Genomic DNA, 12108 nt, shown 5'->3' on the forward strand with positions numbered 1-12108 from the left:
TTTACTCAAAATGCAAAGGAAGTTACTATTTATTGCTCCTTTTTATTTCTCTATCTTACTTCATGGTTTCAAGTAGCAAAATAGTCCTAGAGGGCACCGTAAGTAAACATGGAATAAAAACAAGAACTAATAGTGAGATTAGACATCACCACAACAAAAATTGTCTAAAGAGCATTATCACACTTTGTGCCACGAATAGCGACCGTTGGATCTTGTCGCCACAGGCGAAAATTGTAGTCACTCTCATTCAACCGCGAATAGATCCATGTCGGTAGGTTGTTTGTCAACACCCAAAGCATACCGTCGGAGTCACTCGTCAAGTCGGTCGGATAGATGAGCTCCCGGTTGTCCAGATGTACCACCGCGTGATTACCGGCATCGAATATATGATTTGTGTTCCAGCATCCGATCGAGTTTCTGTTCACCTCGGCATAAAACATTACACCGGTACGTGGATCGTAATGATGCATGGTAGATTGTGTGTTTGCACCGCGTTCGCCCAACGCCTCGAACAAACCGTCGTAGAACCCAGACTGTGCGATTAGCTTGTTCTGTAGAATGCTGGTAAACGTCCCAAACTCGGTCGTGCTAACCATCGGATGGTAGTAGACTAGTTTCGATCTCGCTATCGTGTCGTTCTGTCCGATCGTTATAGAAAACACACCATCGTCCCATTCGAATCGTTGGCCAGCCACATTAAATGTGGCCCGATTTCGATCGTACGCAAAGGATGAATGGTTAAACGACCACATGTCATTATCACGCAGACTGTACACGTGGATGGCGTTTGCAGTGAGATCCGGTATGTACGCGTACGCTCCCTCACAGTCGGTTGGCTCTACGTCCACGGTGATGCTGGCCATTCCGACTCCTTCCCGTACGATCGATTCGGGAATTGTGTACCGTTGTACTAGCTGATCACGCTTCAAATCAATGATCCAGACCTGGGGACGCTGTATCTGTTGTCGATTATCCGGATACTCCAGCATGCCCGTATCGACAAACCACAACCGTTCGCAGGCATCTACTCTGGTGCGATACACCGAAACTAACCGTCTCAAGTCAGGCGCATATTGTGGCTAAAAGAACAAAAAAAGTTACAAACACTTATGTACACCAGCGTGTGATATAGTTTCAGCACACAAACCTGTAGCTCATTGATAGGATAGGTGGGATAAGCTTTCAACGGTGGGCTACGATCGCCACGCGTCACCTTGGACAGATCGATCACATTAAGCGTTGCCGGAACACCCGGTCTTCGGCGTGGTATCGTGATGAACAACCGATTTTTGTGATGACTTGCACCCATTGGAATGTTATCGTACGCGTGGAACGTTTCGTTCTCGGCATCTCCTAACACTCGCGGAAACAAAATTGCCCCATTACCTGTAGAAATGGAATAATTCGACAGACAAAATGAATAACAGAGATCTTTCCCACCAACAACGAGAAGCGTTGTGTAACACTCAACCTTTGTTAAGATCTGGAAGATCACTGTAGGACATCTGTTTCCATTCGAACACTTTCTCGAACTCGGTACCACTGCCACCAAGCACAAGCAGTGCCCACAAAATGGTGACAACAGAAACGCGTAGATAATCCATTTAAAAAAAAAAACGTAGTAAAGTATGTTTTATGAAAGCACTTAAAAAAAATAAAACTTTATTCAATCATGTAAAAGAAACCTTGACGAACTGCGCCTAGCACAGGCTCTGATCGATACTGGGGCGATCTATCAGAAACGATTGCGAGATCGTTAATCACTGACCCGAGCACGGTACACACGATGATCCACCCCACAACCAATACAGTGAAAAGGTAAGTGTTTAGAGAGCGTTTGGCCGAGCGCGCTTTTATGCATCGGGTGCACAGATTGTTCCTGCGATTGCCTTTGCCGGGTTTTGCCGCCAAATACGGAAATTATAGTCATCAGCATCGAGCGACGCGTACAACCACCTTGGTAATCCGTTCGTCATGACCCACAGGTCACCGTCGCTGTCGAGCTGTCGGGAGGATTAATGGATGGTTAGTGGTTAGGTACAAATAGTTGCTCAGGTGCACTTGGACCTACTTACAGTCATATCGGACGGGTAGATAAAGTTCTTATTGTCCAGATGAACGATACCGTGATTTTCGGGATTGAAGTGGTGGGCAGAATTCCAGCAACCGATCGAGTTGCGGTTAACTTCAGCGTAGAACAGCACACCAGTCTGAGGATCGTACTGGTGAATGGTGGATTGCGTTTTAATACCACGCTCGCCAAGATGCTACCAGATGGTGGATAAAAAAGTTAAGTGAATACTATAAACTGGTTGGCGAAACTAGTGAGGAACAACGAATTTAAAGGTGAAAAAAACCTACAGTAAACAAATGATCATATCCTCCGGTTTTCGCAATAGTTTCATTCTGCAAGACACTCGAACTAGTCCGATACTCCGATGTGCTGGCCATGGCATGGAAGTACACCTGTCGTCCTTTCTCCGTCGACTGTTGCTGTGGACCGAGAGCGATCGAGAAGATACCATCGTTCCAACGAAACCGTACACCCGCTACACCAAACCCGGTCATTCGTGGATCGAACGAAAGGAACTCATGCTGGAACTTCCACATCCGGTTTTCCCGGAACGAGTACACGTACAGCCGGTAGAAGGCAAGATCGGGTATGTATGCGAACGCACCATCACAATCGTCGCTAGACGAGTCGACTGTAACGCTAGCCATACCATGACCTTCAGGTACGATCGATTCCGGTATTTCAAACTGCCGTACCTTTCGATCTTTCAGCAAATCAATGATCCACAGTGCAGGACGCTGTACTTGCTTTCTATGGCCGGGATATTCGAGAAAGCCAGTATCGACGAACCACATACGATCGCAATGATCCACACGGGTGCGATACACGGAGATGAGCTTTTTCGGGTCCGGTAGGTAAGGACTCTAGAGGTAAGAACGATAGAAAACAAGACCGTTTTTTATAAGTAACTAGCTTACCCGGCAAACCTAGCTTTACCCTTAAACATGCGTTTTGAAATTAAAGCAAACATTTTGAGTGTTTCATCTTGATTCGTGTGGTATTATTAGAGTGGCGATTACAGAATATCGTTGATTAATTGAAAATTCTTAACTTATTGCCAGTCTTAACCCAAATGATATTCCCAATCAAAGCTATTTTTCTTCTTTTTTTGTGGCTCTTCTTCTTCTTTTCTGCTACTTCAGGATTCATTTCATTTCTGGCTTTCCTTGACGATTGGGATTTAATACCAGGTCCTTCCGTGTAAGGCGCAGATTCCAAATCAGTAAATAGCATTTTTTTAATTATTCACACACTTGCTTTTTAGTTATTTATTATTCACTTTACGGTTTAATGAATAAAATTGCTCAAATCAATCGTCATGTGTACCTAATTTGATTGATTTATGCGTTAGAACTTTTTTGTTTCAGTAGTGTGCAACATTATTCGTGTTGAAAAAATGGCTATACCAACTTGATAACTCCCGTAGGAAAAACATAAAAGAACCCAGATTATTGGCCAGAGGTCACCTAGCGAAACGAAAATTTCATACAAATCGGTGCAGCCGTTTAAGAGGAGCTTGCACACTAACACCGCGACACCAGAATTTTATATATTCTGGTTCGGTTATATAGATAACCGATCAAGTTCCAACATCTGAAGCAAAAAACACCTCGTCATTACTCTTTATCAACAGCCGAAAAAAAGCAGAAACGATCATGGAACAAATAGCAACTTCAAGAGTATTCTTTCGTATTTGGCAATTCTAAAAAAGTTAGAGTAAACCTCATCCTCAGTTACAGTGTTATCTTACCCTTAGCTCATTCGTCAGCGAGTTCGGATACGCATCCAACTTGGGTGACTTTTCACCTTCCGGCACCTGATCCAGCACGATAACGTTCAGCGTGGACGGAATGCCGGTACGACGTCTTGGTACGGTTATGAACACGCGGCCCTTGTGATGTGTCACCCCCATCGGTAGATTGTGGTAAGGCACGAAGCTTTCATTCAGTGTCACCATTTCCGGCGCATCGTCCGGCATTTCCGGGAACAAAACTCCATCGGAATCTTTTCATGGAATTGAGAATGTAAATCGAGCGTTACACGAATTGTTTTACCATGTACAAAACGAAACCCCCCTATCACGATTGCTACCTTCGCCGGTATCACTTTTGTTAAATTTAAGCAGCTTCCAACGGAACACTTCTTCGAATTCATCTCCTTGAACCGTACGGCACAAAGTCACCGTAACGAGCAGAATGACGCACCGCAACGCGAACGTTCTTTTCTCACACATCCTTTCCTAAATGCAGCACGGTACGTAGTGAACCGCTCCAGACAATCTATTCGAGGGTGCAGATTCGTTCGCACTGAACCGGTTTCACCAATACGACGTTATTGATTTAACCGCTCGTTTCCTTCCTCTTTGACGATGCGGTTAAGGGGGTGTTTGCACATAATTATCTATATACACGAACACTGGTCCGTTTCACATCGAAAATAAACGCAGCACAGGGATGTTTAGTGGTAGATTTCGGAAAAATTGACGCGCTTTATTTGATACTCTTATTCGCAGTTCGCTTTACGCTCGTTTGCTTTACGGCCGTCGACCAGGGCGACCCGGACCGTGTCCCCAGCCTCCGTACGGACCACCGCCCGGTCCCTGCTTGTCCTTGTGCTCGAAGAACGTCACACGATCGTTATTGTTCTCGTCTCCAAACCGCTGGCCGGACAGTACGTTCGGCGGTGAGGATGGATCGCAAACGGTACCCTTGATGATCTGCTTGATGTTCGCACGCCACACGAAGAAATTGAAATCGTCCAAGCTCAGCTGGGTGTACAGCAGCTTAATGATGGAGTTCGTCATGAACCATACGTAACCGTTTTGATCGATCTGCAAACGCAACAAGTTCATTAGCAAATGTTCGATAGTAAGCAAACAAGCTGTTCTCCACCCTAGCCCACAACCTCAACTCACCGAAAGATCATTTGGGTACACAATGTCACGATCGTTTTTGTACACGATCGCCATGTTTTGCGATGCGAACGGTTTGTTCGAATCCCAGCAGAGGATCGCATTTTGTTGGATCAGCGCGAAGAAGATCACTTCCGTTTCCGGATCGAACGCGTGTATGCTTGACTGGGACTTGCTGCCACGGTAGCCAAGCAGCTTAAAGTCGGTCCCATGCCAGGAACGCTGGGAAGCCGTCTCATTACGCAGGACCTCCGTGGACACGGTAAACTCGGAGTTGCTCGACAGGGCGTGGAAGTAAGCGGTACGGAACTTGGTGGTCGGATCTTGATTACCAAGCGCGATCGAGAAAATACCATCGTCCCAGGCGAAGTTAATACCTTGGATCAGGTAGTCACCCTCGAGCGGGTTAAGGAAGAAGTAGTTGTGCAGGAAGCGCCAAGCGCGTCGGTTAGCATAATCGTACACCACCATGCGGTACGTCTGGAGATCGGAAATGTACACGAACACCTTCTCGCAATCGGTCGGATCTACGTCGAGCGTGATCGAAGTTAATCCGTAGCCAGTTTCGACCGCTTCCTTGGGGATTTCGAAGCGATGGATTGGCTCGTTGGTTGTAAGATCGATCGACCAGACAGAGGGTCTTTGGACGACAGTAAAGTTTCCTGTAATGGAATGGACAAAAACGCGTAATGTAATGCAGGAATTACACTGTTGAGTACAGCTTTGCATAAAATACATGCTAATTAATCATTTTATCTAATGGTTTTATCTAATGAATTCTCTCATCTGCTTAATGCTAGCTATTCTACCATTACGAATCTTTTGTTGCATGCTAGTTTGCATACGGTTTTCTGCTGCACCTTTCAACTTGCATGCAATTTACATTATTCATATCTGTTCAAGACTTCTCTGTTCCCTCAGCCAAAGATCCGTATGTGTCCTGTGTGTGATGGTAACACAATCCAATCACTGAATAGCCTTGTGGTTCAATCGTACGTTACCGGTTATATTATACGACCGGGATTAATCGTTCGAATCATATAAAACAACCACAAAGGAAGAGGTGTCTGCTAAAACGGAATTGTACAAGGCCATCCGTAACATTTGGGGCTGGTAACAGTACGCACCAAAACCTTGACCAGATTTTGTTTGTTTTTCCACAACGCGGTGACATGCGCGCGGTGGAAACACCCATTGTTCGCACTTCGAACCTGTTCGATTCGGAAACCGGTCCCCTGAAGTGATAAAGCTTCCAACCGGTTTCCTCACAAAACATCGCCACAATCGTACATGTTTTGCAGGGAAATAACGTACGAATCGGTGGAAAAGAACCATCAGAAAACCAATCTTATTGTGCAACATAAATACAAATCAGACACCAAAAAATCCCTCCTGAATACATCCTATTTTTTTTTTTTGGTTTGGAACTACGTTGGTTATAGGGTGCGTTGATAATTGTGACCTATGGAGAGTACTCAGTTCATCGTTTTGACCCTAAACAACTTGATAACGATTGCTTGGGGAAGTAAATTAGGACAAATTTTCCCAACAGCTGCTCTATATAGTGATGCTAATATGTTCCGATTGTAAACATTTTAAAACTTACCGGGGATTTCCATCATGCCCGTATCGACAAACCACAGCCGGTCGCAACGATCGACACGTGGACGGTAAACCGTCACAATACGGTTCGCGTCTGGTTGCAAGTCCGCCTGGAAGGGTGAAACGGAATGTGATCAACAATCGGTCTGTCGAGCAGAAAGGCAGAGGATCGTCTTACCCGTAGCTCGTTAAGAGCGAAGTTAGGATACGGCTTGAGGATCACGTTCGTGTTGGGGAATGGTGGCGAAATGTCGACCACATTCAGTGTGGATGGGATACCCCAGCGACGGCGGGCAACGGCCACAAACACCCGATTCTTGTGATGTACAGCACCCATCGGTATGTTACCAATTGGTATGTAGCCATTTTCACGCTGTAACACTTCCGCCGGTACGTCGTATTCTACCTTTTGCCATTTCAATACCTCATCGACCTGTCCCCTGGCTACAGCCGCAAGGGTGGCCAGCAGAAGCAGTGCTACAGCGCCTGCTTTCGCCATTTCTGCCTGTGAATTAATTGACGATTAACACTGGTCACTACAACTCTTAACTTCTGCTGTTACTTTTACCCGTTCACTAATGGAAGAATCAACACCCAGGAATACTTTTACACTGTGACCGATCCGTTCGGATCACACAGTAGAAATGATGCTGTGAGTCTTGGTAGACGAATAAATAGAGTTCGCGTCAGACGATTTTTTGTTGTGTCTTTAATCTCGTGCATCTTCGCTTTAGCCGGACCGGTTCCTATTTGTTCTCCCTCTACCAATTTTTATTATCTCGAGTGATCCTTCGCTTACTCTCTTCGTTTGCTTGTGTCTATTTTTTTTTTTTTCGAGTGACAAGGGTCGAATTGGTTGTGAAGAAATTGGGTGTATTTGTTTAATTTCTACTGGTTTCTGTACAACGTTCTTACCTGGAACAGGTAGAATCCTGTTTAGGAAACGAGATATGTTGTTGGTCAACAACCTGCTGCTGATTTAATTTTTTTTTGTCCAGAAGACACACATCTTCCAAGACAACTACCAAAAGCGATCCATTCTGAAAGATTTGAACTTTCACCTATATTTTGATTTTGCATACTGGTTTCAGAAAAGTCGAACAGTATTCCGTACATTCTAATAACATGTATATCGTGTTAAAAGATTTTTAATTGTAGATAACGGTTGCAAGAACTATTCGAATGCAGCATCCAACAACACGATCCTCCACTTCGACTAGTGGCGCGGTCTCAACCAGTAATCCTCTTCAGAAAACGGAAAGCAACCTTGAAAGTTTTGGCAGCACATTTTGATTCTATCTTCCATGCCCAGCGTTCAATATGTTGTATAAAGATTACTTTAAAACTGCTAGAAGAGGTAGCATATTTTCAGTCGCTATAACAGAAAATCATTCAATATTTACGGAGAGACATTTAGAAATCAGCATCGAACGATATTATACGATGAACTCATCCGATTATAAATGCGTTGTTGTTGTTGAATGATACTTAATAGGATTATTGTTATTCATAGTTTTAGCAGCCAATAGAATCGCATATTTTCTAATCTATAACAAAAACAATTCAAGGCAATTTTCCCACATGCGTTCCCGCGTCTTCTGATTTTTTCAAATTTAATTTCATGAAAAATTTCATTTATTTCGTTGCGAAATATTTCATAATCTGAGAATGACACATTGTCCTACCTTGAATATAGTCATCTCGTCAATGCAACCGTGTTTGACAGCTGAAATCGCATTGTTGATACTTCGTTAGCATTCTCTGCATTGTTTTGCTCCACAATGGATGTAAGTGCGCAAATAGCAAGCGATTTTTAAGTGTATTTAGTGGTTTATTGCTTAAACTCGTTACTAATGCCATGATTTCATCTCTTTAGCTTCAAAGCACTGATCGAGAGAAGGGTGAAAAGGTGAAGATAGTCAATCAGGTAAAGCATATACCGAAAGATGCTCAGGTTGTGATGTCCATCCTGAAGGAGCTCGGTGCGACCGACTACGAACCACGGGTCATTAATCAGCTGCTAGAATTTACCTACCGTATGTACATCTGTTCGCATTGCAGAATACCTCGCAACCCTGAGACCCTAACGCAATGCAATACTTCTATTGACAGGATACGTAACGTGCATCTTGGATGACGCCAAAATATACGCCAACCACGCCCGCAAGAAGGTGATCGAAATGGATGATGTAAAGTTAGCCACGCAGATGATTCTGGATAAAGCATTCACAAGGCCACCTCCGCGAGACGTTTTACTGGAAATAGCGCGTGTCCGTAACGGCACACCGCTGCCATTGATAAAAACCCACTGTGGATTGCGACTTCCGCCGGATCGTTATTGCCTTTCTGCGTGCAACTACAAGCTTCGTGCGGCACAGCAACCAAAGCGCATGAACAAATCTGCTCTCGAAGGTCGATCATCGCTCAAGTCGGCTAAAGCGGCGGCCGGTGGTGCTGGTGGCGACGGAACCGGCACCGGCGGAGGCGTAAAGCGACCATCCGTTCAGTCCACACCGAAGACGCAGGTGGTGAGCATACCAAAACCAGTGTTCAAGTTTAGTACGGCTCCAAAAACGGCACCAACCACTGCAACCAAATCAATTAAAACGACGGTCACATCAATTGGTGGTTTGGGTGGAAGTAACGGTGCATCAGCTGGTAGTACAGGTGTTGCTGGAAATGTTGACATAAAGATGGAAACGGACGACCAGTTCGGCGAGGCGAACAACGGCAACAAGCGCAAGCGGGAAGAAGATGACTTTGAAATAGTGGAGTAATTTAGTAAACATTAACAATAAACACTCGTATGTGTGACTGATCTAATACTGTGCAAGCAGCGAGACGCAAGGCTCATTAAGCTGATAAATAATGCAGTTGAGAATATTATTTATTAACAGAACTTCACTGGTCTTTGAGTGCCTGAATTGTGACGCAGCCTAAATCCATAATCTGAATATATTCCGACCCTCCGCCATGTAGTCGGAAGCAACATTCCTGGAATTGTAAATGACATGATAATCCATTTGTATTGAAAAACATTTCCCGATATACTTACACCGAGCTTTTCGCAGATAAGAGCCTTTTGTTTTTCCGTAAGTCCGTCGTTGAACACGATGTACTCGTTCAGCTGTTCAAATAGTTGGCCAACGCTATACGCATCGTAGGAAAGGTTCTGTACAAATTCCTCCAGCTTACTGTAGTTCGAGCTTTTGCAAACTGAAATAAATTCCTCCAGGTAGCGTTCCGGTACCACACCGGACATTTCCAGTATGTCCTGCCGTTCGATACGCGCCTGGGTACCCTTCAACCGGTGGCACGATTGCAGTGTGGTGATGGCTCGTCTCAAATCACCACCGGATATGTTAACGATGTCCTTATAAACATCGTCCTCTACCTTAACACCTTCCTGTCCGCAGATGTAGCGCAATCGTTCTATGATCTTTTCTTCACCCAACGGTTTGAAACGAAACTTGGTGCATCGGGATGTTATGGGCTCGATAATACGCGACACGTAGTTGCAAACTAGACAAAATCGTGTTGTTTTCGTTTCCTTTTCCATGGTTCGACGCAGAGCAGCCTGAGCCGCGTGAGTCATCGCATCGGCCTCATCCAGAATGACGATCTTGAACGGTGGACACGGTTTACCGTCCGCCCGGGTACCACTCGCCGTGAGTTGTGCGAACGTTTTCACCTTGTTCCGAATCACCGCTATACCACGATCATCCGATGCATTCAGCTCTAGAATGCGTTCTTTGAACATGTCCCCGAACAGTTGTCTCGCAGCGGCCAGGATTGTGCTGGTTTTGCCGGTACCGGGAGGTCCGTACAGTAACAAATTCGGTAGATCGGTAGTTGAGAGACTTTCACGCAGCACGGCTACCACTTCTGCTTGTTCCACCACATCATCGACACTTTTTGGACGGCTAAAATAAAGAAGCGTACATGCTCAAAACTAAAGTCGAACGTTCCAACATAAGCCATACTTACTATTTCTCCACCCAGGGTACGCTATGCTTTGCCCGCTTGGTTGATGTTGTACCGCTTTCACCACTGGCGCCAGCAGAAGAACTGTCTCCAGTTGTCCGGCCTGTTTTTAGAAAGGCTTGCATGGTTTTGTTGATGGGTCGGAAAGAGATCGAAGCACTTAATTTTATTCAATAACAGATGTAAATTAGAAAACAACAACGAGAATGTTAAGAATGCCGCTTCGTATGAATTTTGCGCGGTTATCATTATTGACATGTATTGTCAAAGTCCGACAATTGACAGGTTCACTTTAGGATGTTGTAGGGTTTCGCTTAGGAAATTGCTGCACAGTGGAAATGCATCATGCAAAAATATTTTGAATTGGCAGTTAACATACATTCGCAAATTGAATGTAATGGCATATTTCATTTAAAACAATTTACTACAAAGTCTGAAACAATAAAAATATTTACTCTTTAGTTTGATCTACTTTTAAAAACTGTTTTCAAAAAAAAATAATGTTTTTCAATTTTAACACATTTTGTAAATATTTTCTTTCATCCAACCCTCCAGGATAATAGTAAATGATAACACACGAGATAAGTTTTATTCGACTTAAAATGACTAGTTTATTTAGCAAATATATAAAACAAGCACCCGGTACACGTTGACTGTACCTGCTTACGCGTTCGATTTTACGCCGCAAATTTTTCTCAACTTCCTACACTTCCCTTTTATCACTATAAATATGCTTTAACAATTCTTCTTTGATTTGTGCTAACTATGCGTAAACATGTTCGTACGTTTGGCTCTAACTTCTTCGCTTTTCATTAACCGCTCAGTAGTATCGCTAGTGAATCACTATCGCGCTGTGTAATGATGGTATTAGCTATCAGCTCGATTGATAATAAACACAAAAAGAAAACGTTAAAACAGCGATGTGCTTTTGGTTTGAAAACGAGTGCTGAATGGGGTTGTAACATATTTTTTTTCTCCACATTGTTGCGTTTGAATACTTCCACAGAAAAACGACCATTCTTTTCCATCCTAAAGTTTATGGCAAACCACATACACATCATAAAGAGAAAACGGATCGGCCGGTAGTGTAACAATTCCAGATGTGTCCCATCTGTTAATACAATTTTAGCACAAAATTTACTGCTACATAATTATAACCAATACTGTAGAAAAAAGAAAGTTTCTTGTGTGCTATTTGGGGGATGCTGATGGTCGAGTACACTGAGACGCTTGCGAACAGCCGACCGGAGCAGACGTGTTTACACTTTGCTCTCGCCTTGGTATTGGAGTTCTACAAAGCTTTTTCTACCCTCGGCGTGCCTCTGGTAGAAATTAGTGGAGTGCTCACAGCAGGTGTTACATCAGCGACTTGGAAGTGGAATATTGTGCTTGTGTGTGTGTGATCGTGCTAACAACAGTGAAGTGGTGTTGCGTTCCGAATTACTCTGTGATTGGATGTGACTGTGCTTTATGTGTTGTGTTTTGTGATCCCTACGAGCGTGAATTCTGTTTTAATAAAGTGTTCTCTGTGACACGA

The 12108-nt window shown here is 44.0% G+C and overlaps 5 protein-coding genes across 5 annotated transcripts; 1 reads left to right on the forward strand and 4 right to left on the reverse strand.

The window, feature by feature from the left end:
- On the reverse strand, positions 1-1604 carry LOC125766015 (L-dopachrome tautomerase yellow-f-like). Its single transcript, XM_049431588.1, has 3 exons — positions 1472-1604; positions 1148-1386; positions 1-1079 (listed from the first exon to the last, which is right to left on the reverse strand). The coding sequence occupies exons 1-3, from the start codon at positions 1602-1604 to the stop codon at positions 165-167; spliced, it is 1287 nt and encodes a 428-aa protein (XP_049287545.1). The 3' UTR covers positions 1-164.
- A 48-nt stretch (positions 1605-1652) lies between these two features.
- On the reverse strand, positions 1653-4421 carry LOC125766014 (L-dopachrome tautomerase yellow-f-like). Its single transcript, XM_049431587.1, has 5 exons — positions 4166-4421; positions 3825-4078; positions 2362-2937; positions 2076-2267; positions 1653-2003 (listed from the first exon to the last, which is right to left on the reverse strand). Exons 1-5 carry the CDS (start codon positions 4305-4307, stop codon positions 1854-1856), a joined length of 1314 nt encoding a protein of 437 aa, XP_049287544.1. The 5' UTR covers positions 4308-4421; the 3' UTR covers positions 1653-1853.
- A 109-nt stretch (positions 4422-4530) lies between these two features.
- Positions 4531-7284, reverse strand: LOC125766012 (L-dopachrome tautomerase yellow-f2-like). The gene is made up of 5 exons (XM_049431585.1): positions 7156-7284; positions 6766-7092; positions 6592-6697; positions 4989-5647; positions 4531-4904 (listed from the first exon to the last, which is right to left on the reverse strand). The coding sequence occupies exons 2-5, from the start codon at positions 7084-7086 to the stop codon at positions 4608-4610; spliced, it is 1383 nt and encodes a 460-aa protein (XP_049287542.1). The 5' UTR covers positions 7087-7092; positions 7156-7284; the 3' UTR covers positions 4531-4607.
- A 977-nt stretch (positions 7285-8261) lies between these two features.
- On the forward strand, positions 8262-9410 carry LOC125765528 (transcription initiation factor TFIID subunit 9). The gene is made up of 3 exons (XM_049430768.1): positions 8262-8374; positions 8464-8623; positions 8700-9410. The coding sequence occupies exons 1-3, from the start codon at positions 8369-8371 to the stop codon at positions 9362-9364; spliced, it is 831 nt and encodes a 276-aa protein (XP_049286725.1). The 5' UTR covers positions 8262-8368; the 3' UTR covers positions 9365-9410.
- Positions 9411-9449: 39 nt separating this feature from the next.
- Positions 9450-10888, reverse strand: LOC125765527 (replication factor C subunit 4). Its single transcript, XM_049430767.1, has 3 exons — positions 10575-10888; positions 9643-10510; positions 9450-9581 (listed from the first exon to the last, which is right to left on the reverse strand). Exons 1-3 carry the CDS (start codon positions 10694-10696, stop codon positions 9489-9491), a joined length of 1083 nt encoding a protein of 360 aa, XP_049286724.1. The 5' UTR covers positions 10697-10888; the 3' UTR covers positions 9450-9488.
- Between the last annotated feature and the right edge of the window lie 1220 nt (positions 10889-12108).

The sequence above is a fragment of the Anopheles funestus genome, chromosome 2RL (genome assembly GCF_943734845.2).
Source record: "Anopheles funestus chromosome 2RL, idAnoFuneDA-416_04, whole genome shotgun sequence".
NCBI lineage: Eukaryota > Metazoa > Arthropoda > Insecta > Diptera > Culicidae > Anopheles > Anopheles funestus.

Excerpts from the sequence above, each read along its gene's own strand:
- LOC125766015 (XM_049431588.1), bottom strand. The coding sequence starts at position 1,604 with ATGGATTATCTACGCGTTTCTGTTGTCACCATTTTGTGGGCACTGCTT. Across the intron at positions 1,387-1,471 it reads TCTTCCAGATCTTAACAAAG|GTAATGGGGCAATTTTGTTT; the intron begins GTTGAGTGTTAC and ends CCATTTCTACAG. Across the intron at positions 1,080-1,147 it reads ATCCTATCAATGAGCTACAG|CCACAATATGCGCCTGACTT; the intron begins GTTTGTGTGCTG and ends TTGTTCTTTTAG.
- LOC125766014 (XM_049431587.1), bottom strand. The coding sequence starts at position 4,307 with ATGTGTGAGAAAAGAACGTTCGCGTTGCGGTGCGTCATTCTGCTCGTT. Across the intron at positions 4,079-4,165 it reads CAAAAGTGATACCGGCGAAG|ATTCCGATGGAGTTTTGTTC; the intron begins GTAGCAATCGTG and ends TTCCATGAAAAG. Across the intron at positions 2,004-2,075 it reads TCTACCCGTCCGATATGACT|CTCGACAGCGACGGTGACCT; the intron begins GTAAGTAGGTCC and ends TCCTCCCGACAG.
- LOC125766012 (XM_049431585.1), bottom strand. The coding sequence starts at position 7,086 with ATGGCGAAAGCAGGCGCTGTAGCACTGCTTCTGCTGGCCACCCTTGCG. Across the intron at positions 5,648-6,591 it reads GGGCATGATGGAAATCCCCG|GAAACTTTACTGTCGTCCAA; the intron begins GTAAGTTTTAAA and ends ATTCCATTACAG. Across the intron at positions 4,905-4,988 it reads TGTACCCAAATGATCTTTCG|ATCGATCAAAACGGTTACGT; the intron begins GTGAGTTGAGGT and ends TTGCGTTTGCAG.
- LOC125765528 (XM_049430768.1), top strand. Across the intron at positions 8,624-8,699 it reads GCTGCTAGAATTTACCTACC|GATACGTAACGTGCATCTTG; the intron begins GTATGTACATCT and ends TTCTATTGACAG.
- LOC125765527 (XM_049430767.1), bottom strand. The coding sequence starts at position 10,696 with ATGCAAGCCTTTCTAAAAACAGGCCGGACAACTGGAGACAGTTCTTCT. Across the intron at positions 10,511-10,574 it reads GTACCCTGGGTGGAGAAATA|CCGTCCAAAAAGTGTCGATG; the intron begins GTAAGTATGGCT and ends TCTTTATTTTAG. Across the intron at positions 9,582-9,642 it reads TTATCTGCGAAAAGCTCGGT|GAATGTTGCTTCCGACTACA; the intron begins GTAAGTATATCG and ends TTACAATTCCAG.